The following is a 24,599-nucleotide window of genomic DNA, read 5'->3' on the forward strand; positions in this document are numbered from 1 at the left end:
CCCCAAATGGCTGCAACAGCCAGGGCTGGGCCAAGACAAAGCTAGGAGCCCAGACTTCCATCTGGGTATCTCACAGGAGCTCAAGGGCCCAAGGACTTGAGCCGTCTTCCACTGCTTTCCCTGGCACATCAACAGGGAGCTGGATCAGCTGAAAGTGGAGCTGCTGGGACTCCACCAGCACTCATAGGGGAGGCCAGTGTCTCAAGTGGTGGCTTAACCCACTGTGCCACAGTGGAGACTCCTACATCTTAAATTTAAAATCACATCAAAATTTAAAATTTCAAAAAAATCCCAATTCAAATATAAACCATTCAAATATAAAATCCATTCAAATATAAACCTTAAAATTTTGAGCTTTTTGGGACTGGCATTTGGTTCAACAGTTAAGATGCATTTGGCAATGCTCACATCCTATATTTTTTTTTAATTTGACAGGTACAGTTATAGACAGTGAGAGAGAGAGACAGAGAGAGAAAGGTCTTCCTTCTATTGGTTCACTCCTCAAATTGCTGCCACAGATGGCGCTGTGCCAATGCGAAGCCAGGAGCCAGGTGCCAGGTGCTTCTTCCTGGTCTCCCATGCGGGTGCAGGGGCCCAAGTACTTGGGCCATCCTCCACTGCCCCCCCCCCGGGCCACAGCAGAGAGCTGGACTGGAAGAGGAGCAACTGGGACTAGAACCGGGCGCCCATATGGGATGCCAGCACCACAGGTGGAGGATTAGCCAAGTGTGCCATGGTGCCAGGCTAAAGCTTGTTTCTTTTACTCATGTTGTGAAGGTATTTCTTTGCTCAAAATTTTTCTGCAGAGGATTAACCGAGTGAGCCACGGCACCCGCCCCTTACATCCTATATTTGAGTATCTGGTTTGGAATCATCAAAGAGCTTCCCGTCCAGTTTCCTGCTAATGTGCACACTAGGAGGCAGCATGTGATGGATCAAGTATTAGATCCCTTACTTCTAAGGGTACTGCTTAACAACTTGCCATCAGACCCCAAAATCCCTTAAGCTGCCTGATAAAAATAGCAGGTTAAGTGCTACAAAGACAAATGGATAGGATTAAGTGGTAAAGTGAACATACAGATGGATCAAGTGTTAAAGTGATCATATAAACAGGATGAAGTGTTTGGAAACAATAATAGAATTCAAAAGGTGTGGAGGCTCTAGCATGAAAAGTGGTCCATACAGCAGACTCATAGAATGAGTAGCACTGTGAACTCAGAATTTGCCCATAAGGCATTCCAGTCTGGCTGGAAAGCCCATGAGAACATTTCAGGCATGGAAATCTAAGACACTCGAGCAAAAATTGCCCTACAAAGAGGACCCCTGTGGGTAGACCCCCGTGGAAAGAAGTGGCCCCTGAAGAAGGATGTACTTTCCCTGAAGGGAGGAGAGAATTTCCTCTTTGCTTATGGCCTTGTTGAGCTAGGTGGATCCAGAAGGCTTCTGTAGCCGAGGCAGCTCATGTCAAGTGGCTTGGGTGATCACTGATGTCAGACATAAGAGTGTTACTTCTTAAAGACACAGTGAGAGTCACTGTGCACTGCCTTCTGTCCTCAAAGAGTTGTATCATGGGCCTTAATAGTGAAACTGTTCTGCAGAATCACTTACTTGTAGTGCATTAAATGGAGGATATTATTACATCTCACAAGTTATAGTTCTGTCTAAGAGCTCCCAACAGATGTATCATCCTTGTGTTCTTCTTTGAAGACTATTGAGTTTCTTTTTCTCTTTTTTAGAAAGCATAATCTTTTTTTACTTAATGAATGAATTTTTATATATATACAACTTTAGGAATAGAGTGGTTCTTTCCCTCATGCCCCCAACCCCACTCCCTTCCCACCTCCCATTCCCTCTCCCATCTCCTTAATTTATGGATCATTTTTAGTATGACTTTATATATAGAGGACCATCTCTATGCTAATCATATAGGTCAACAATCTGTCCCCATGCCCACATGCAATATACAGAGTACAGTTTGGGGAGAGAATTTGTAGTCAATTCAATAGGGACAGAGGTCCTACCTGGGGCACAAGTGCACATTGACTACTGTTATTCCTTTAACAACTAACACTTTTTTTATGACGTCAGTGATCACCCCATGCTCTTGACCTGAGCTGCCAGGCCTATGGAGGCCTTTTGTGACCATAGACCCTGTCGCTACTTGGACACGGCCATAAGCAAGGAGGATGTTCTCCTCTCCCTTCAGAGAAGAGTCTCTCCTTCTTTGATGACCCTTCCTTTCCTCTGAGGTCTCCCAGAGATCCTCCGTGTAGGGTTGTTGTTGTTGTTTTCCCCCCCCGCAGTCTTGTCTCCCCATGCCTGAGATGCTCTTGCAGGCCTTTCAGCCCGAACTGGAAGCCTTATGGGTTGATTCTGAGGTCAGAGTGTCATTTACTGCGAAAGTCATTCTAGGAGTCTACTGTGCGGACTGCTTCCCATGTTGGCGCCTCCTTCCTTTTTAATTCTATTATTTTTACTGGGTATTTGATGGTATTTATGTCATCCCTTTTAAACTTAGTTCGGTCTATCTGTTGCCTTTAACACTTAAGTTGATCATTGTAACATTGAAGATGGGTTTATACCACCGATTCTTATGGGGTTGGAGCCCCATGAGTAGTTCTTAGCCTGTACCCTTACAGGTGAGTCTATATGCTGGTATGCATAACTATACCTTTTTTACAGTTTCAGACTACCTCCTCCATCTCTTATTCCCTCCCTTTTTTTAGCTGGTATCTTTCTCCAATTGCTTTAAAATAAGTATAATTAACCCTGCGTTACATCGAGAGTTCAGCCTACAGGGTGAGGTAGAAGAGAGAGAGAGAGAGAGAAAACAGAGGAAAAAGAAATAATAAACAACCATCAAAACCAAACCGAAGGAAGAACTGCGGAGAGGAGCATTTGCAAGCACCCAGGTGTCTCGGACTTTGGGAAATCTCTTACTGGTGGCCATCAACAGAGCGCAGGAAACGCGAGAGAAGAGGCAGCTAGAGACGCAGGAGAACTCACAGCCTGACTATCTGCCTCACTTTTCAATACCTTCCTAAAGTTCATCCACAAAACAAGCCTGGGAAAGTGCATGACGCGGGAAAAAAGGTAGAAGCAATCACCCACCAACAGCAGCTAAGTAACCGGAGCAATAAATACAGCGGACCGCCCACACGAGGAAGGCTCCTTCTCCGGACTCTGCGGCTCCCTCGGGATCCGGGCCAGAGAGACCCGGGAAGAGGGGTCCACGGCGGGGGCGGCAGGGTCGGGACCCCAGAGAGAAGAGCGGAAACCGAGCTCAGGTGGCAGAGCGAGCATTAACTCCACAGAGGGAACCCCGCAGCCACAGCGCCGCGCACCTGCTCCTCCGTCAGCTCCAACACGGCTGGGAAGGGCGGGGGCGCGGACGCGCGGGACGACCCCGCCCCAGACCGCGGGCGCCCACAGGCCACGCCCCCGCCACGCCCCCGGCGCTTTCCCGCCCGCCGCAAGCCCCGCCCACCACCCGGTGCCCTCAGCCCTCAGGAAGGCGAGGCCCCTGCGCCCGAGGGCGCCGTCGACGACCCCCAGCGCGGCCTGCAGGTCGCCGAGGGGGCTGCTGCGGACCCCGCTGAAGAAAACGGAGCTGTGGACAATGGAGGACCCGCCAGGGCTCCGGGACGGGACAGCGGTGCGGGGTCACGTGAGGGCCGCCTTCCGGAACCGGAGTCAGAGGAGAAGAAAGGGAAACGGGACGCGGGGCGGACCGCGCCCAGGGACGGGTTCCAGGAGGACGGGCGCCGGCCCCAGGCTCAGGACGCCGCTCCTCGGAGGGGGATGCGGGAGCCGCGCCCACAGCTCCCGGGAGGGCGGGAAGGGCCGGGCCCTGGGGAGGCCGCGGGGCTGCGGAGCCCGGGCGGCAGGGGGCGCTCTCCGGGACCACGGCCTCCTGTTTTCAACTAGTTTTATTCTTACCATTGTGTTTATTTATTCGAGAGAGAATTACAGAGAGGGGAGAGACGAGGGTCTTCCGTCCTCTCGTTCGCGCTCCAAATGGCCACAACAAGGGGTCTCCCAGGCAGGAGCAGGGCCCAAGCCCTCGGGCCACCTTCCACGGCTTCCCCAGGCCATTAGGAGAGAGCCAGACGGAGAGGGGCAGCCAGGACTGGAACCAGCGCCCACGGGGGAAGCCGGCCCTGCAGCCGGAGGCTTAGCCAACCAGGACACAGCAGAGGCCTGGACCACTGCGTTTGCGGTGCTGTGCAGAAAAACTGACTTGAAACTTACCAGACTCCACGAGCTAGAATCCTGCTGTCTTTTAGAGAGAGGAGGCCTTGCCTCCTGCGTGCGGGCTTGTAGTTTATAACTGTTGCCGGCAGAAGTCTCTGAGGTCTAAAGTGCAGGTAAGGAAGTGAGGTTAAGGTGGCTGCAGGTCATCCCGCACTGTCTAGGGTTAGAGGCTCTGGAGCTGGCGCGGTCACACTAAGGGAGGAGCCCAGGAGTGCAGCGTGGGGCGACAGGGCGTGCACAGAAGGGCAGGGCTGTGGGGGCGCTGTGGCACCCACATGGGAGACCCAGATGAAGCTCTTGGCTCCTGATTTCAGCCTGCCCAGCCCTTGCCATTGTGGCTATTTTGGAAGTTAACAGGCCAATAGAGGGTCAGTCTCTCTCTTTTCCTTTGCCTCTCTCTCTCTCTCTCTCTCTCTCCCCTTCCCCCTCCCCAACGTTCCAATGAATAACTAAAATAAATCCTTTAACAAAGAGAGAAAGAAAATCGATGGTAAAATCAAGAAATCAATGGTAAAGGACAAAATACCCAGCCCCACTTATGAAATTCATATACATTTCTTCAGGGAGTGTTTTTCACACCTTTGTCAAAACTAACTGGGATGTAGGTGCATGAATTTCTATGGATTCTCTTTAGTTCCATTGTCGTATATGTCTATTGCTATGTTGGTACCATACCGTTTTGGTCTCAATAGCTTTGTGGCACATCTTGAAATTTTGCATGGTGATGCCTTTAGCTTTGGCTTCATTGTGTTAAGAATACTTTCAGTATTCTGAGACTTTTGGTTTTTTGGTTTTCATAACAATTTTAAGATTTTTTTTCTAATTCTGTGAGGATGTCATCAGAATTTTGATGGGGACTATATTGAATCTCTAAATTGTCTTGGGTAGTTCTGACATTTTAATAATATTAATACTTCCAAATCAAGAGCATACGAGGAAATTTCATTATATTGTGTCTGCTTTAATTTCTATCATTAAATTCAATTGCTTTTAAATTTCCATTGAAGAAGTCTTTAACATCTGGTTGAACTTATCACAAGGTATTTAATTTTTTTGAGCTGTTGAGAATTGGATAGCACTTATCAAATCTCATCAAGATAGTTGTGAGTATATAATAAGGCCATTGATTTTGGAATTCACAAACTGTGTAGCTAATAAAGAATTAATAATCCAGAACATATAAGGAATAAAAAAAACTTCACCTGTCAGGTAGATGCCTCACATCAGAAGTTTGGAATTTACCTGGTTCATGAAAGTGAGATGTAAGTGAGGTGTTGAAGGCATTTGTTGAGTGTGGATGCTTTCTATGATTCCCTCCATCTGTGGACTCTGACATTAAACAAACTGCTTATCTGCCCCCAGTGTGCAGTGGACATAGGGTGACAGTGACAGTGGCTCTAATTCAGCAAGGGTAGAAATGGAGGCTACAAGGAAGTCATGCATCCAAGAGTTTTCAAGTTGAGATGGGCAAATCCAACAGGACTTCCTGGGATAGGTTTCAGGGCCGAGGACTAATCCTCTGTGACATGGGCCTTGCCTCTGGGTCTCAGCCTGCGATACTTCCATCTTCATTTGAGCCAGTAATCGTCCTTTCTTCTCACACTCCTCTGATGTTTGCCTTCTTCCTGATGTCAGCAGCTGGTTGTTTTGCACATACACCTTACCTGAGTCAGTCTGCCAATGCCCCGTGCTTGGCTCTGACCACTTTCTACCAGAGGCTGTTCTCACAATCTCAGGCACCTCTGGAAAATCTTTATTGACCTGATTTGCATAGTTCATGGTGGTTTTTAATTTTTTTTATCTTTGACACTAGCAGAACAGCCTAGTAGAAAAGCTAGGTCTACAGGGGCCCAGAAGGAATCTCTACTCTCCCTGGCTCCAGGACAAAAAAACAATAGCATGGATCTTCATACAGAAATGACCCCCATGAGGTCTGACACTCTCCAGCATTGCAGCAGAGGAGAAAGCCTGAGGGAGAATTCCGGAGGTGAGGGCTCCACAGGACAGGCAGGGCTATGTTAAATACCTGTTAAACTTGAGTGTTCTCTCTCACATTCTATCACCCAGTGATTGAAAACAGAGAATAAATAATGGCAGAAAAGAATTGTGAGAAAAGATGTGTCCAAGGAAGGACCTTCTTACTTTTGTTTGTTTTTTGCAGCAGAAATTCCAATGCTTTATGCAAAGTTCACAAAACCCAGCCATGCATTCCTGGAAGACAAGAGCCAAGCCTGGGACAGGGAAACTGGAGGTCAAAGCTCATGGGGTGGCCCTACTACCATCAGGTGCTGTGGTGCTGAGACAACCTCTTAGTCTCTATGGGCCTCAGGTTCCAAATCAGAGAGGTAAAGTGTGTATTGTTCCTCTCTGAGGTCCTCCTGCTCAGGTTCCTCTGAGTCCCAGGGGAACTGCACCATGCCCTGGAAACTGAGGCTGAGACCTGACCTAGTCCCTCCTCTGTGTCTCCTGCAGGTCTGGAGCTGAAACCACATCCTGAGATCCCAGAACTGAAGGTGCAGATGAAGGAAGAGGAGCAGCTCTCTGGGACATGAGAATGACCCAGAGAATGGCAAGGTAATGTTAGGGTGAAACCAAGTGTGGGTGAGATGAAGGACACATTGTGTCAGAAACCTCAGGGGATACTCAGAAAGGCCTACTCCACTGTCCCCCTCCTGTCCAAATCACAGAACTGAGAAATTGGCAAAGGTGCCCATGTGGGATGCCAGCACCACATACGGTGGCCCCACCTGCTATGCCACAGCACTGGCCCCAATTTGATACTCTTAATATTTAAGAATTCTGTTAGTTATCTCCTTATAATTATCACAAGTAAATATATGAAAAAACAGCTTCTCAGCTGAGATTCAGCATGCATGAAATATATTCACAGATTTGAGGTTCTTGATTAAATTAAAATTCTTGGGATCTTATTGATTTAAAATTAATGAAATGAATATAGCAGATAATATTGTATCCTAGAGTAAGATAGAATATAGAGCTATCAAAAAGATTTATTGTATCAAATATCAGCTCTTGATATTCAAAGATAAAAATCAAACATGAATAAACACAGTTAAAACTATAAAGTTCTGGAGAAGATTCTGTAGATTGGAAAGATTGGATTCAATCTAGGAGAAGCTACACCCTCCACTGAGGAGCTGTGGTTCTACTTCCCCCTGCACAGGGCACCCCTGAGAGCCTGGTGCACCTGCTTGTTGCGCAGGGTGTAGATGACAGGGTTCAGCACTGGGGTCAGCACCGTGTTCACCAGAGCAGCCTGTCTGTTGAAGTCCACCCTGCTCGTCTGCTTTGGCTTCACATAGATGAAAAGACAGCTGCCGTACATGAGAGAGAGGACGATGAGGTGAGACGAGCAGGTTGAGAAAGCTTTCTGTCTCTCCTTGGCTGATGGGAGCCTCACGATGGTGACTACGATGTTGCTGTATGCAATGACGGTGACAAGGAGGGATATAAAAAGAACTAAAACAGCATCATCAAAGAACAACATTTCAACAGACTTGGTATCAGAACAGGAGAGCTTAGCCAAAGGTCCAAAATCACAGAAGAAGTGAGGGATGACATTGGGACCACAGAAGGACAACTGGGAAAGATGGATAACTGGGACCACCATGAAGAGAAATCCCAAAGTGAAGCAGGCAGTGACCAGGAGGGAGCACACCCTGGGGCTCATGATGCTGGAGTAACGCAGAGGTCTGCAAATGGCCAGGTACCGATCCAGAGACAGCACTGCCATAAGGAAGAAGATGGTTGCCCCCAAGATAAGAAAGAAAAAAGCTTGTGTGAAGCAGGCAGCAAAGGAAATCACTTGCCTCCCTGACAGGAAGATGGCCAGCAGTTTAGGAATCACCGTGGTTATGAAGCAGCATTCCACAAAGGAGAAAGTGCTGAGGAAGAAGTACATGGGTGTGTGGAGGCGATGGTCAGCCCAGGTGATGGTGATGATGAGCGTGTTTCCCATGATGGAGGCCAGGTACGCCAGCAGGTGCACCAGGAACAAGATGTTCCCCAGGTGCTGGACAGCAGGGAAGCCCTCCAGGATGAACTCCTGGACTGCTGTCCTGTTCCCTGGATCCCACATCGCCACCGTTTCCATTCCTTCATCAAGTCTCATTGAGCTTTCTTTGAAATTTTTACTTAATATATACTAAGTTGATCTTCTGTATATAAAGATAATTAAAAATGAATTAGGATGAAGAATGAGATGGGAGAGGGAGTGGGAGATGGGATGGTTGTGGGTGGGATTGAGGTTATGGGGGGAAAGCTGCTATAATTCAAAACTTGTACTTTGGAAATTTATATTTATTAAATAAAAGTTGAAAAGAAAAAAACTGAAGAAAGGATAACTTTCTTTCATTTAAAATAATACAGATAAGGGAATTGGACTTGTTTGTTTTCAAATGAGACTACTCATCATTTATTTTATTGCTATTTCTTACTTTCTTTGAAATGGAAGAGACAGAGAGAGAGAGAGAGAGAGAGAGAGAGAGAGAGTGTCCAATCTGCTGCTTCACTCCCCAAATGACCAAAATATCTCAAGCTGGCCTAAGACGAAGTCAAATGTTGGAGGCACTCACCTGTTTGAGCCATCTCCAACTGCCCCATGGGTATGCATTAGCAGAAAGCAAAAAGTTGCAATTAAGCTGGGATTCAGAAACAGACAACCAGTTTGAGATGCAGGGTTTCCTAGTAGCACCTTGACCACTAGGCAAAATCCTAGTGCACTGAAGCCTTTGCATGTTATGTCTATATCATACATTTATGTCTATAACATAGATTAAAATGTCATCTAAAAAGTTAAGAAATTAGGAAGGAAGGAAGAAGGAAGGGTGGGAGGTAGGGAGAGAGGAAGGAAGGGAGGGAGGAAGGGAGGAATAGGTAGAGGGTGAGAGGGAATGAGAGAGAAGGGGAGGGACAAGGAAATTTCATTTTGTTCTTAGAATTGTTTGCATGAACTACACTGAATCTGTTCTTTGTATTAAATCACATTAACATGAGAATTGATGATAATTACAGTGTAGATATTATCACGCTTTTGCTGGGACTCTGAATATCTAGTGTATCAATAAATTCCTTAAATTACAAACATAAAATAAAACATTTTATTTCATATGTAACTTTTGTACTTTGTCAAAAGATAAAATTGAATATTACACGTAAGAATACATGTATCTTAAAATTATTGAATAAATAAAATTTTACTGGTAACTACCAGTATTCATAAGGAATAATGTAATATTAAGAATATTAGTGGCTGGCGCCGCGGCTCAATAGTCTAATCCTCTGCCTTGTGGCGCCAGCACACCGGGTTCTAGTCCCGGTCGGGGCGCCGGATTCTGTCCCGGTTGCCCTCTTCCAGGCCAGCTCTCTGCTGTGGCCCGGGAGTGCAGTGGAGGATGGCCCAAGTGCTTGGGCCCTGCACCCCATGGGAGACCAGGAGAGACACCTGGCTCCTGCCTTTGGATCAGTGCGGTGTGCCAGCCGCAGTGGCCATTGGAGGGTGAACCAATGGCAAAGGAAGACCTTTCTCTCTGTCTGTCTCTCTCACTGTCCACTCTGCCTGTAAAAAAAAAAAAAAAAAAAAAAAAAAGAATATTAGTAATTTTCCGTTACAATCTATTGCCAAGCAGAAAAATAAGTATCTTCTAAATATGCCACATAATACTTCTAACCAAGTACTCAAAATGTGTAGCCAATAGATTAATATTACAAATAAAAAAGTTAACTGACCCCAAAAAATACCCTATGATCATGATTTTCTCTAATCTCACAAAAAATTCCTTCATCATGTCTTGGGATTTGCTTCCACATTAGGGGACCTAATATCACTGGTGAAAAATGTTTCTGTGGCCTCGACCACAGAACCTTGCAGTGAGATAGAAGCCTCACAGAGCAGCACTAACTCGAGTGTTAGAGACAGCTCAGCTCCTTTTGGCCCTAGCCTAACTTCAGGCAGTAAGACAGGTGCCTTCTCCTCCATCCCATATTAAGTGGTCATCAATGAAGAATCTTAATCCTCTGGCCTTCTCACTGCATGTTAAAGGCTGCCTACCAGGAGATAGAAAGGGCAATGGTATGACTTGTCTCCAACAACTATTTTCTGAATACCTCTCCATCCTATTGTCTACCTATGTAGAATAAATCTTCTCTAGTGCTCATTCAATCCAGACTTAAATAATTGTTTCCAGACCTTGTCTCTACTGTTGAGGAATCATTTTATTTCTTCATACCATTTGTTGAACTCTCTTACTTAGTGTAGGCTTAAGTTTGTGTTCAATAAGTAAACTGAAAGTAGATCTTTGTAAAAGAGTGGGAATGGGAGAGGGAAGAGGAAGAAGGATTGGAGTGTGGGAGGGAGGGTAGGATTGGAAGTATCACTATGTTCCTAAGCTGTATATATGAAATACATGAAACTTGTATAACTTAAATGAAAGTTTTTTAAAAAATAGCTCTTTCATATGATGATGTCATTTCCTTTGGGAAAATTCCCAGGAGTGGGATGGCTGGATCATATGGTACGTCTGTTTTCAGGTTTCTGAGGAAGCTCCATACTGTCTCCCATGATGGTTGTACTAATTTACATTCTCTCCAACAATGTATTAGGGCACCTTTTTCTCCACATCCTCTCCAGCATTTGTTAACTTTTGATTTGAGGGTGATAGCCATTCTAACTGGGGTGAGGTGAAACCTCATCGTGGTTAGTGATCCTGAGCAACTTCGCATATGTCTGTTGGCCTTTTGTATTTCTTCCTTCAAAAAATGCCTGTTCATGTCCTTAAACCATTTCTCAACTGAGTTGTTTGTTTTGTTGTTGTTGAGTCTCTTGAGCTCCTTGTGGTATTTTAGATATTAAGCTGTTATCTAAGTTTGCAAACATTTTATCCCATTCTTTCAGTTGTCCCTCCACATTGTTGGGTGTTGGCTTTTATTGCCTGTGCTTTTGTGGTCTTATCCAAGAAGTCTTCGCCTAGTTCAATGTCTTGCCATGTTTTTCCTTATGTTTTCCTCCAGTAATTTGATTGTTTCGGTCTTGGGTTTAGATCCTTCATCCATTGGACTCAATATTTATGTAGAGTGTAAGGTAGAAGTCTTGTTTCATACTTCTGCATGCGAAGAACCGGTTTTCCCAACAACATCAGTTAAATATACTGTCCTTTCTCTAGGGAGTGATTTTAGCTTGCTTGTCAAAGATTTCTGGGGTTTCAAATCTGTTCCACTGGTCCACATGTCTATTTTTATGGAAGCGCCAGGTTGTTTTGATTGTAACTGCCCTGTAATACGTCTTGAAATTTTGTATTATGTATTATAATGCCTTTGACATGGTTTTTATTGTTTAAAATGTCATTGGCTGTTTGGGACTCTTGGGTTTCCATATGAATTGTAGGATCATTTTTCTAGATTGACAAGAATGTCCTTAATAGTTTGATTGGGATCTCATTGAATTTGTAAATTGCTTTTGATAGTATGGACATTCTGATGAATCAATTCTTCCAACCCATAAATATGAAGGACTTTTTTTCCTTTTTCTATTATCTCCTCCAATTTCTTCCTGTAATTGTTTATCATTTTAATTATAGAGGCCTTTAATGTTTATCCCAATAGATTTAAAAATTTTGTAGCTATTGTGAATGGGACTGATTTTCCATGTTCTTTTCTCAGCCATGGCATTGTTTGTGTATTCAAAGCCTAATGATTTTTGTGTGTTGATTTTATATCTTGCAACTTTGTCAAAGCATTTGTAAAATATAACATCTTTTCATGATTAAAAAAAACTTAAGCAATTTGGGTATAGAAGGAATATACCTAAGAGCAATCAAGGTAATATAATACAAACCCACAGCCAGCATCATACTGAACGGGGAGAAGCTGGAAGCGTTTCCACTAAGATCTGGAACCAGATAGGATGCCCACTTTCACCATTGTTGTTCAATATAGTTCTGCAAGTTTTAACCAGAACCATTAATCTAGAAAAATAAATCAAAGGGATTCAAATTGGAAAGGAGGAAGTCAGATTATTCCTGTTTGAGATGGTATGATCCTATACTTAAGGGAATCAAAAAACTCTCTCTTTCAAATAATAAAATGTTGTTTTAGATTAACAATAAGTTAAGCAAGAAATATTTGAATTTAATATGTATCTTTGTTTCATCTTTAAATAATCTATTTTCATAATATGTTTAGCAGGTAATAAAATAATAAACCCTTATATTTTTATTTGTCATTGAAGTTTTCAAAAACTGAGAGAAAGCAATGTTTTAGTCTTATGAAAGTCTTGATGATAAACACAAAACATGGAAAACATGGTTCAAACAGGCTGTGAGGATATAACTGTTATCCCATAGGTAGAACATATTCATGCTGGCCTACATCAGCCTGCGTGGGCAGTATCAAACCAAAAGAATCCAGAATTAGGCAAGGATTGAATCTCTTCAATATGTGTTTATTACAATAGAGAGGATCCTCCAACCGCAAGATCTGCAAGCATCTCAAAGTCAAACAGTAAGACAGCTTTGCTTTAAATGGAGGAGTAACAAGGCTAACAGGATCTTTGTTGTAGGGGAGAGGCCAAGGTGAGGGGGAGCAGGTGGAAAAACCAGACCCTTCCACAGAAATGGTTCTTCCTGTGGCTGGCCAATACTCAGAATGAGTTGTTAAGAAGGAATGTTCTACACTTTTGTCTCTGCTCTAGGAGTTGACACACTGCATGTAGCATTCCTTCTACCAGCCATTTCTTTAACCTTCATGACAGAATAGAAAAACCATAGCACTACTCCAAAGTCCATCTCATCACAGATGTCACATCCTCCATGAAAAATTCCTGATTCCCAAAAACAGAGTTGAGTAAACCCTCCAATGTGCTACCAATACATCTTGTATTTACATACTCTTCAAACTCAAAATGATTTGTTTGGCAATGAAAATTCCCTATCAGACTAGGAACTGGAGTACTCACTTTGCACCTGCATTCAAAAAGTAGAAATAAATTCTTCTTTATAATGTGTCATGTACAAATAAACTACATACTTTTTCTAAAAAAAAAAAAAAAGAAGAAGAAGGAATGTTCTGTACTTAGGCTCCGACTACCATTTGGTCAAGGCAAGGCAAGTGGTCATCAGTGGACAAGTCAAGGGGAATTGCAAGCAAGGGTCAGCAGCAAACCTCTGCTGTGGATGCCCGTTAGGACAGGCTCAACCGGATGACATCCTCAGCCTGCTGACACCCAGTCAGCACGGTTGCATTAGGATAGATGCCATCTCACCAGTTACTGCCCTGCATCTCTGGATAGAAAGATTCTGATTTGTTTTGGTCATAAATGACATATTCATCACTTGTTGATACAAAACAGACTATGAGCAAAGCTGAAAGACATGGAGCAGCTCTCATGTGGAGAATTTAGAATAAATCCGCATGCTGAAACTAGTAACATTCATTAGGTTCCTTCTTGGTGTTTCTGAGGTAATAACTTTGGAAATTTATTTGCTGCCGCCATGAGCATGAAGTGCTGAGCAGATGGTCACCTAAGGCTCAGAAACCTCAGGTATGAAGGTGTGTGTTACCCCAGAAGGCAAGCAATTGAAGCCACCTATAGGCTGGCCAAGGGTAAAGGAAAATCTTGAGTAGATGATACTGGAAGCTGATGGTGATCATCTGGTTGGCTCTGGCTCCAGCTGCATCTGAAGCACTGCCCCTTAGATCTGTAAGTCAGGCTTTCCATGATTATCTTTCAAAATGAGGCTAATTACTCCACGGACGAACATCCAGACAGAGTGGGCTTAAGGTCAGGAGCCAGCGTATGTGGCCAATGTAACAAGGAGATTGAAGAGACCCCCGTGGCCCCAGCCACAGTGCCTTGACCTTCCCCTTGACGGGCACACTGCAGGTTACTTACCTCAGCCTCCTGAGAACTCTGGCAAAGCACTCTTGGCTGGCTTGGAGGGACATTTCCGTGTGTACAAGTCGGGTGAAACTGCTTCCTTCTGGGTACAGCTGACCTTGCATGGAGTCCACTCATGAACCCGACACACAGTAACTGATGCAGTTTTAACCTGTTTCCTCATATTCAGGAACTTATCCTCCTCTTAAACTTTTCTAACTGTGTCTCCTGTACCTTCTTGCTACAGAAATGGTCAGCCAAGCAAATGGCAGCTCCTACACAGAAAGTCTCATGAGGAGAACATAGTTCTTACATGGGAGGAGAGAACTCAGAACCACACAGCCTGCCTTTCAGCAACCTGATGGCTCCAGGTCTTGGCACCGTCAATTACAAGAGAAAAGGCACAAATGCTTCCTTTTTTATTTTTTGTTTTAAGAAAGGTTTACAAATAATTGCATTAAAGAAATTTTGCACAATTAGAAGATGATAAAGTGATTGTTCTAATATCCTGCAGTTACACTAGGCTCTTTGTGGCTCCAAAACCACAGATCCCAAGAGAAAACTTAGCTTCTAGCTGATTCATTTACATGACAGGAAACAGTGAGAAGTCTGTGCTGTGGCCTTTAGGCTGAGCCCCTGCCTGCTGCACCTGCCTCCCATACAGACCCCGCTTCCTGTCCTGGCTGCTTCTTTTCCCATCCAGCTCCCTGCTTGTAGCCTGGGAAAGCAGTGGAAGCTGGCCCAAGTGCTTGGGCCCCTGCACCCATGTGGGAAACCTGGAAGAAGCTCCTGGCTCCTGGCTTCAGATCAGCCTAGCTGCAGCCGTTGTGGCCATTTGGGGAGTGAACCAGCAGATGGAAGATCTTTCTGTCTGTCTCTATGTATCTAAAGCTCTGCCTCTCAAATAAAAAATCTTAAAAAACAATGAATGAGTTATCATTTGTTTTCATAAGTCTATCGTATTATGATTTTATACAGTTTTCCAGCCTGATATACAGCATGGAAGTAACTTGCCTCTGACAATTTCAAACACGCTTCAAAAGAATAAGTTGGCAAAGAAAGTTTCTATGGTTTGATTTATGCTCTCCATCAATGTTACTTTAATTGAATTTATATAAAGTTAAAAAATGAGAATATCACAAAAGATACTTTGCAGCACAATATGGAGGAGTAATTCATATTTTCAAATAGTGAAAAGTACTGAATTGCAAGATAAGGTAGCAGGTATCTAGGTTATAAATGGTGAGAGATAAATTGCCGAATTTGGAGTTTCTGCAGAAGAGATTTTCACCATGGTGGAAAATTGAACTGGATGAACAATAGGCCATTTTCCTTCCAAAACTCCTTTTCCTATTTCTGCAGTCTCACCTTGCACACAGCACCCCTGAGAGCCTGGTGCACCTGCTTGTTGCGCAGGGTGTAGATGACAGGGTTCAGCACTGGGGTCAGCACCGTGTTCACCAGAGCAGCCTGTCTGTTGAAGTCCACCCTGCTCGTCTGCTTTGGCTTCACATAGATGAAGAAACAGCTGCCGTACATGAGAGAGAGGACGATGAGGTGAGATGAGCAGGTGGAGAAAGCTTTCTGTCGCTCCCTGGCTGACGGGAGCCTCACGATGGTGACTACAATGTTGCTGTATGCTATGATGGTTACAATGAGGGACAACACAATGACACATAAAGCAAGGAAGAAGGTATATATTTCAACAGCTTTGGTGTCAGAACAGGAGAGGTTAATTAAGGAACCTAGATCACAGAAGAAATGAGGGATGAGGTTGGAGCCACAGAAGGACAACTGGGAAACCTTGAGAACCAGAGCAGTGATGAAGAGGAAGGACACCGTGCAGCAGCAGAAAACCAGAAGCAAACACACCCGCAGGTTCATGATGGCTGGGTAGTGTAGAGGCTTGCAAATGGCCAGGTATTGATCCAAAGACATCACAGCCAGGAGGAAGAAAATTGTTGACCCAAGGAATAAGAAAGAAAAGGCTTGTGTGAGACACGCAGTAAAGTGAATTCTTTGCTGTCCTAAAAGAAAGATGGACAGCAGCTTAGGAATCACTGTGCTAATAAAACAGCATTCGCAGAAGGAGAAACTGCTGAGCAAAATATACATGGGTGTGTGGAGGCGCTGGTCAGCCCAGGTGACAGTGATGATGAGCGTGTTTCCTGTGATGGAGGCCAGGTACGCCAGCAGGTGCACCAGGAAGAGGACTTTCCCAAGGTGCTGGACAGCAGGGAAGCCCTCCAGGATGAACTCCTGGACAGTTGTCTCGTTCCTCACCTCCATCAATATCTCCATCCCTCTTTGATCTGTTGGGCAGAAAATACTCTCACTGATAAATAGTTTAATTGATGACCACCATTTCAAAAGCTGTTTGCAGTTAATATTCTCAATGGGAAGTAACTTTCTATTTTTAAAATATTTTTATTATAGGAAGCATACATTTAGCTTATTGATCAGGACACCCATTTCCCACATCAGAGTGTCTTGGATCTATTCTGGCTCAAACTCCTGACTCCAGCCTCCCATGCTAATGCAGACACTGAGAGGCAGAGAGGATGGCTCACTTATTTGATAACAATCACCCTGTGGTTTAGATGTTAGAACCATTAACTTGCAAATTATTCCCTTGTTCAAGTACTCACCAAGAAATAGCTGGCGGGAAACAGTGCTTCTGCAATCTTGTGCTTCTTTTTCCTTCCAACAAACCAGGGTCTTTTCCCAAAGCCACTGGGAAAGAAAAAGAAAGAACACCCAGTTAGGATATCTTTGCATTATCAAAAAGGCAGTTGGCATCTTGTGTCCTAACTCAGTTGGAAATTACTAGTAAGGCTGATTATTTCCAAGGAAAACAGAGATTTCCAGACCTTAGAGGATGAACAGTTGTAGTTTCCCTTTGGCTAACTTGCTGGTAAAGCCCACTTCACTACAAAATGCAACATGCCCACATCCGCCCGAGCAAGCGCAGGTGAGCTGCTGCAAGCTCCTTAGCACGCGGTGGCCCACTCTAACAGACGTGACGGCAGAGTCCACCTTGAAAACCAACAGCACTGCTTGTGCATCGCCCCAAAAAGACCCAGGAAAACAGACAAGAAGGGCCTAATTTCTGGGCCACTCTCCCAGACCGGCCTCTCTCCACCTGTCTGAGTTAGTGAGGTCATCACAATGGAAAAAGAAAACACATTTAAATGCCCTTATCTCAGGGATGTTTGCCACCACCACTGAGGATACACAGGGTCCCAAAGGACAAACTCTTGGACATTCAGGCATCATTAGAGGAGCGAAAATGAGGCAGGGACTACAATCACAGCAAAGTCTTGGGGGTATTTAATTATTCATTGTTGGAAATGGGAAAGTTCAGCAGAAATATACTCTAGTTACCATTTCTCTGCCATCATTCTCTGTAATCTACGTGGTTCCCAATAAAAGACTTCAGAGGGGCTGGCGCCAGGGTTCACTACATTAATCCTCCACCTGCAGTGCTGGCATCCCATATGGGCACTGGGTTCTAGTCCTGGTTGCTCCTCTTCCAGTCCAGCTCTCTGCTGTGGCCCAAGGAGGGCAGTGGAGGATGGGCCAAGTGCTTGGGCCTGTGTATCCACATGTGAGACCAGGAAGAAGCACCTGGCTCCTGGCTCCTGGCTTTGGATTGGCACAGCGCTGGCAGTGACGGCCATTTGGGGAGTGAACCAATGGAAGGAAGACCTTTCTCTCTGTCTCTCTCTCTCTCTCACTGTCTGTACTCTACCTGTCAAATAAATAAATAACAAAAAAGACTTCAGAGATGGATTTGGCAAGATGACCCCAAGGTGATATCATCTCAAATTATGTATTTCAAGAGACATAGGGACAAACCACATAAATATTTTTATAATTACTTTTTTAATGTTTTCTGCATGATTTTAACCTCACATTTTTTTAAAAAATGAAACTTATTATTTGGGCGATTTTTCAATTTCATGCTCATCAGCTGTTTATTGGCTCCACTAAATACAGAGTTCAACAAATAAAGAGCAAAAAGACCATGGCTCTGCCGGCCAGGAGGCACGGGCTATACACAATGGACAAAGGCAAAGACATCCAACTTCACTGCCATGAAGTTTAAAAGACACAAAATCATCAAAATTATACTAGCACATATCATAAATGCATTGCTTTTCTTTTTATAAGTTTTATTTATATAAATGGAACAGCCGTCATGTATTTCAATGCACAGTTTTAAGAGCATAATGAAACTTCCGACCCTTCCTACCTCCTTTGCTCCTACCCTCCTTTCTCCTTCTTTTAACTTTCAAGAACACTTTTCAATTTACTTTATAACCACAAGCCTAACCCTACACTAAATAAAAAATTTGACATGTACCAATTAGGAAAACCACTGTTTGTCAAGAAGTATAGATAGTGGCTCTAAACAGTGATCAAATCTCAAAATGTCAATTTTGCTCATATACATTGCTTTTTTGTACTCTATGATTTCCTTTAAGTTGTTGTATACACTTGACAAAATCAAAATAGTCACTGTTTTAAATACTTGTTAAATTGGTAGGGACTATACACTGCTATAGTTTTTCTTTATTGACATATAATTTACATACTGTAAAATGCACAAATTTAACTGTAGAGATCAATAATTTTCTGCATATATAAACAGCAATGTAACATTGCTGAAATCAACTTATAAAATATTCCCTTTTCAGCACAAATTTCCTTGTGCTCTTCATAGTCAATAGCCCACACTACGAAAAACAATTTTTTCTGTTTCTATCATCAGAAACTACTTATGTCTTTTTTAAAAATTAGCTTTTATTGAGCCAACATTTTGGCATAGCAGGTAAAGTCATTGCCTTCAATGCCAGCAACCAATATGAGCACCAGTTCATGTTCTGGCTGTTGCATTTCCAATCAGCTCCCTGCTATTGTGACTGGGGAATCAGCAAAGGGTGGCCCAAGTGCTTGGGCCCCTGCACCACGTGAGAGACAAGGATGAAGCTCCTGGCTTTGGTGTGGCTCAGCCCCAATCATTGTGACCATCTGGGGGTGAACCAGCAAATTAAAGAGCTCTCTCTCTCTCTCTCTCTCTCTCATTCTTTCAAATAAGCCATAAATATTTTATGATATTTTATGTATTTATTTGACAGAGTTATAGATAGAGGGAAAGACAGAGAGAAAGGTCTTCTATCTGCTAGTTCATTTCCCAAATGGCCTCAATGGCTAGAGCCAAGCAGATCCAAAGTCAGGAGCCAGGAGCTTCTTCTAGGTCTCACACATGGGAGGAGGAGCCCAAGCACTTGAGCTATATTCCACTGCTTTCCCAGGCCACAAGCAGAGAGCTGGCTGGGAAGAGGAGCAGCCGGGACACAAACTGGTGCCCATAAAGGATGCCAGTGCTGCCGGCGGAGGCCCAACATACCAGGCCACAGTGCTGGCCCCAACAAATAAATCTTTAAAAAAATTAGTTTTTACTTCCTTGAGAGACAGAGAGAGGTTGAATTATGTATACTGATCAAGTGTTCACATGGAACCCAGGCACTCTGATGTGGGAAGTAGAGTCTTATGTCCTTGGCTAAACTCAAACTCTCCACCAGTTTTGAATGGAAAACAGCTTTTGAATGGAACATGTTGCTTACCTGGCTTTTTTTTTCCTACAGATTCCTGAAACTCATCTCTGCTCTCTCGTATTGCTTGATGGTTCTTTTATACTGCCTTGTAGCAACACTGCATACATAGAATGTAAGTCGCCCCTCTTCCATTGGTAGTCATCTGTGATCTCTTTGATTCAATAGTATAATTAAAGCTGCTATACACAATTTCTTTTGTTGCAAAAGAGAAGGTTTCATTCTTTTTTACTGCTTAGTAGTATTCCAAAGTGTATATAAACCACATTTTCGTTATCCAGTGGTGGGTTCATGGACATCTGGGCTTACTGCATATCTTGGCTATTGTGAATTGAGCTACAATAAATACAGGGTACAGAAAAATCTTTCTTTTTTTTTTTTGAAAGATTTATTTATTTATTTGAAAGTCAGATTTACACAGAGAGAGGAGAGGCAGAGAGAGAGAGAGAGGGAGAGAGAGAGAGAGAGGCCTTCTGTCCATCAGTTCACTGCCCAAACGGCCGCAATGGCCGGAGCTGCCCATATCCGAAGCTAGGAGCCAGGAGCTTCTTATGGGTTTCCCACGCGGGTGCAGGGGCCCAAAGACTTGGGCCATCTTCTACTGCTTTCCCAGGCCACAGCAGAGAGCTGGATCAGAAATGGAGCAGCCAGGACTTGAACTGGCACCCATATGGGATGGTGGCGCTTCAGGCCAGGGTGTTAACCCAATGCGCCACAGTGATGGCCCCCAGAAAACTCTTTGATACACTGCTTTCATTTCATTTTGGACAGTTCCCAGGAGTGAGATGGCTGGCTGGGTCATAGGGTAGGTCTTTTCAGATTCTGGAGGAATCTCCACACTGTCTTCCATTATGGGTGTACTAGTTAACATTCCCACCAACACTGTATTAGGGTATTTTTTCCCTGCATCTTCCCAGCATTTGTTGTATTATGGTTTTGGATGATAGCCATTCTAAGTGAGATGAAACCTGATTGTGGTTTTTATTTGCATTTCTCTGTTGGCTAGTAATCCTGAGCACTTTTTCACATGTCTGTTGGCCCTTTGAATGACAGCTTTCGAAAGATGCCTGTTGGGGTGGCTCTGTGGTGTGGCAGGCAAAGCTGCTGCCTGCAGTGCCAGCATCCCATATGGGTGCTGGTTCATGTCCCGGCCGCTCCTCTTACAATCCAGTCCTTCACGATATCCTGGGAAAGTAGTAGAAGTATGTCCAAGTCCTTGAGCCCCTGCACCCATGTTGGAGACCCGGAGGAAGCTCCTGGCTCCTGGCTTCAGATCTGCTTCAGATCAACAGCTCTGGCTGTTGTGGCCATTTGGGGAGTGAACCAGCAGATGGAAGACACCTCTCTCTCTCTCTCTCTCTCTCTCTCCCCCTCCCTCTCTTCCTCTCTCCCTCTCTCTGCCTCTCCTTCTCTTTCTGTGTAACTCTTTCAAATAAATAAATATATCTTAAAAAAATAGATGCCTACTTAAGCCCTATGCCCATTTCTTAACTGGATAATTTCTTTTGTTGTTGTTTAGTTCCTTGAGGTCATTACAGATTCCAGATATTAATCCTTCATCAGTTGCACAGTTTGCAGCTATTTTCTCCTGTTCTGTCTGTTGCCGCTTCACTTTGTGGAGTGTTTCCTTTGCACTGCAGAAACTCTTAGCTTGAAGCAATCCCATTTACATAGTTTTGCTTGTATTGCCTGTGCTTCCAAGAAGGCTTTGCCTATGCCAACCTCGTGCAAAGCTTCCCCAAAGTTTTTCTCTAATAATTGATGGTCTCAAGTCATGGGTTTAGATCCTTGGTTCATTTAGAGTTGACTTTTTCATAAGGTGTCAGGTCGGGGTCTTGTTTGGTCTTCCTGCCTGCAGAGGTCCAATTTCACCAGCACCACTTGTTGAAGAGACTGTCTCTTTGGGGATTGGTTTTAGCTCCTTTGTCAAAGGTTGTAGATGCATACATTGGTTTCTGAGATTTCTATTCTGTTGCGTTGGTCTACATGTCTATTTTTGTGCCAGTATCAGGCCGTTTTGATTATAACTGCCGTCTAGTATGTCTTCAAATCACAGATTTGAGGAGTTTTCACTTATACCTTTTTAAATAATATTTCTGTCCCTTTCCCTTTCTCATATTTTTCTTTACCATGTATAAATGTTCTTTAACATGTATAATACATGTTACTAACATGTATAATACATGTCACTAACATGTATAATACATTTACTAATGCTGTAAAATTGCACATCAGCTGTTCTTCATTCCTATTGGGATTTTTTTCTTTTTCTCCTCTGATTGCCTGTTTTCAAATGAACTGTTTTCCCAGTTCATACATTTTCTTTACTGTGATCTATTCCACTGTTGATATTCTCTGCTGCAGTTTTTCATTTTACTTATAGTGCTTTTCAATGACAGTATTTCTATATGTTTTATGATTTCAATTTCTCTGGTTAAATTTACTTTTGGGATAATCTTATGTTTTCCTGATATCAGTAAATGATTCTCTGTATTTCGTTTAAATTCCCAGAGCATATTAATCAATTATTTTGAATTCAATAACAGCTGGTTTGTAAACGTCCCTCTCTTTGGGGTCACCAGCTGGGAAATTATATTCTTTGGGTGGTGAAGTTTCTCCTCCCTTTGTGCCTTACAGGGACGTTGATACATTCGGAGGAGCAGGTGCCTCTTCCTGTCCTACATACTGGTCATGGTGGAAAAATCTGCTAAGATACAGGGGAAAGCCCCACTCAGGGTGTAGTGCAGCAGGGCTGGCACTGGTCAGGGCGCAGCACCCAGTTGCTAAGCAGCTCTATGAGTTCATGTCAGTGTTGAGCAAAAATGCGTGGGTCTTCAGGGACCAACACTGCGCCTGTCCTGAGTGCCTTTGAGAGTTGTGAGGTCTGGAGTCCCACTGCCTGCAAGGGTCCTGGCAGTGTTTCTGCTTTGCAGACCTCACTCAGCAATGGCACTGGTGTCTGATGAGTGGCACTCTTAGAGGAGCCACAGGGCTGAGGTATGTAACATGGGCACAGCTGAAGAAACCACATCTCTCTCTGAGGTTCAAGGACATAATGGTTCCGATGCCTAGGGCACACGTACTCACACTTTCAATTTAGCAATGGTCTGAGTTGATAGAGCATCCTGTGAAGCAGCCAGGGAGGAGGGATGCGACCTCGAGAGTGTGCAGAGCTGCAGTGGCTCAGGAGGCAGGGTCATCCAAATCTCTTTGCATCTGAACCAGCAGCTCAGACAAACAAACAGACAAACCTTGGATCCAGAGCCCAGGGAAATCCTACCCTCCATGGTGGAGGCTCTGGTGTTTGAGGTATGGGTGCAAGTTTGGAGTCAGGACCAGTGAAGGTACTAGCTGTCAGTGTCAGCTGAGCTGCACTCTGAAGTGTGGGAACACGTAGGGAGTCTAGGATTTGGGGCCATGATGTGAAGTATCTCTCTATGACCATGGCTCCCACGTATTGGTGTGGCACGATGCTGTTTAGCCACAGAATTGGAATATAAGTGTGAGCATTAGTGGAGAATCAAAGACTCAGGTCAGGGACATATGCGGGTTGGAAGTGGTAGCTTAGGCGCCAGAGTGATACAGCGGTGACTGCTTCTTGATGGGCATTGTCTGTGGCAACACTTCCTGCTCTGGATCTCCCATCAGGAATGACTGTTGGTTTCCTCCATGCGTAGGATGCCAGTGTCTTGTGCAGGGCAGTGCCCCAGTGGTTCCTGCCAGGTGACTGCTACTTACACCCTCAATCTTCTCTCTGTGTTCTCGACCATCTCGTGGCACCTCTGACAGGCAGTCTTACCAGAGGTCCTTCCGGGTGGAGATTCTCCATGAATTTTCCCTCTGTGTTGCTGCACATTCTTCCAGGGGCCTCAGGCAATGTTGGTTTTGATCCCTGTCTACTTTTTAGAAAGGAAACTTGGGAAAGGCAAGGACCAATTTTTTTTTTCTACTTTGCCATCTTGATCAGGAATGATCTTGGTATTCACGAGAAAAAGTTCAGCGGAACATACAAATTTTGGAAAGTTTGTGTTATTATTCAAGTATATGTACATATAAAATTAATCATTTTACTTGTACAATTAATTGATATGTGTACATTTAGAGGTTAGGTAATCACCACTTCCATCTAATTCCAAAATATTTTCATCACTCCTGTAGGAAGTTCCATATACATTAAAGCATTTTCACCCCATCTCCTCTCCTCCAATTATTCCTATCCAAGTTTATACCCAAAATAATAAAAATATCAACTCATACAAAGACAAATCCACAAATATTCACAGCAGAGCTACTCACAAGAGAAAGAGCTGGAAACAATTAAAAAAAGATGTGTCTGTGTTTTTTAAAATACAGTATGATAACCATGTTTGTCCATGCTTTGAATCAATTTGATATTCTTAAAATTTATGAAATATTTAAATTAGTTCCTTACAAATATTCAAGAGGATACATGAAACCACAGCAGCCCATCATTGACATTCCAAATGCATCAAAAACATTTATGTATTAGATACTCTTCCTTAAAATTTTAAGTCTTATTAATTCAAATGTAATGAAAATACAAGAAGATATTTTATCTCAATATAAGGAAGATTATTCAAGCTTTCAGAATGGAAAAATAGAGCAATGATTCTATTATTAAACTAAAAATGAAAACCTGAATAAACTAACATATTTATAAATTAAAACATGTTTAGAAGATTATGCACATTGAAGGGAGATTCGATACAGATTATGCACCCTCCACTAAGGAGCTGTGGTTCTACTTCCCCCTGCACAGGGCACCCCTGAGAGCCTGGTGCACCTGCTTGTTGCGCAGGGTGTAGATGACAGGG

The 24,599-nt window shown here is 43.7% G+C and overlaps 2 protein-coding genes and 1 non-coding gene across 5 annotated transcripts in view; 1 reads left to right on the forward strand and 2 right to left on the reverse strand.

Annotated features, from left to right (window-relative positions):
- Positions 1 to 1,779: 1,779 nt before the first annotated feature.
- LOC127488304 (uncharacterized) lies at positions 1,780 to 23,764 on the forward strand. Of its 2 annotated transcripts, none has more exons than XR_007915963.2 (3): positions 1,780 to 6,599; positions 6,727 to 6,828; positions 19,798 to 23,764. It is a non-coding gene; the product is annotated as an uncharacterized protein (transcript). The 2 variants fall into 2 exon arrangements; XR_007915961.2 differs by lacking the exon at positions 19,798 to 23,764 and adding an exon at positions 14,394 to 14,531 and having other exon boundaries at positions 1,784 to 6,599.
- Positions 7,346 to 8,595, reverse strand: LOC100351365 (olfactory receptor 6C74). Its single transcript, XM_002722534.5, has one exon. The coding sequence runs from the start codon at positions 8,384 to 8,386 to the stop codon at positions 7,421 to 7,423; it is 966 nt and encodes a 321-aa protein (XP_002722580.3). The 5' UTR covers positions 8,387 to 8,595; the 3' UTR covers positions 7,346 to 7,420.
- LOC100349877 (olfactory receptor 6C75) overlaps positions 15,063 to 24,599 on the reverse strand; it is a 98,083-nt gene continuing 88,546 nt past the window's right edge. For both annotated transcript variants that reach the window (XM_070058377.1, XM_070058376.1), the window contains 2 exons: positions 16,795 to 16,879; positions 15,063 to 16,458 (listed from right to left, as the gene is read on the reverse strand). In XM_070058377.1, coding sequence (XP_069914478.1) covers positions 15,497 to 16,458; positions 16,795 to 16,879 — 1,047 coding nt within the window. In that variant the 3' untranslated portion in view covers positions 15,063 to 15,496. The remainder of the gene's footprint in view (positions 16,459 to 16,794; positions 16,880 to 24,599) is intronic.

Source organism: Oryctolagus cuniculus, chromosome 15 (genome assembly GCF_964237555.1).
Source record: "Oryctolagus cuniculus chromosome 15, mOryCun1.1, whole genome shotgun sequence".
Lineage (NCBI taxonomy): Eukaryota > Metazoa > Chordata > Mammalia > Lagomorpha > Leporidae > Oryctolagus > Oryctolagus cuniculus.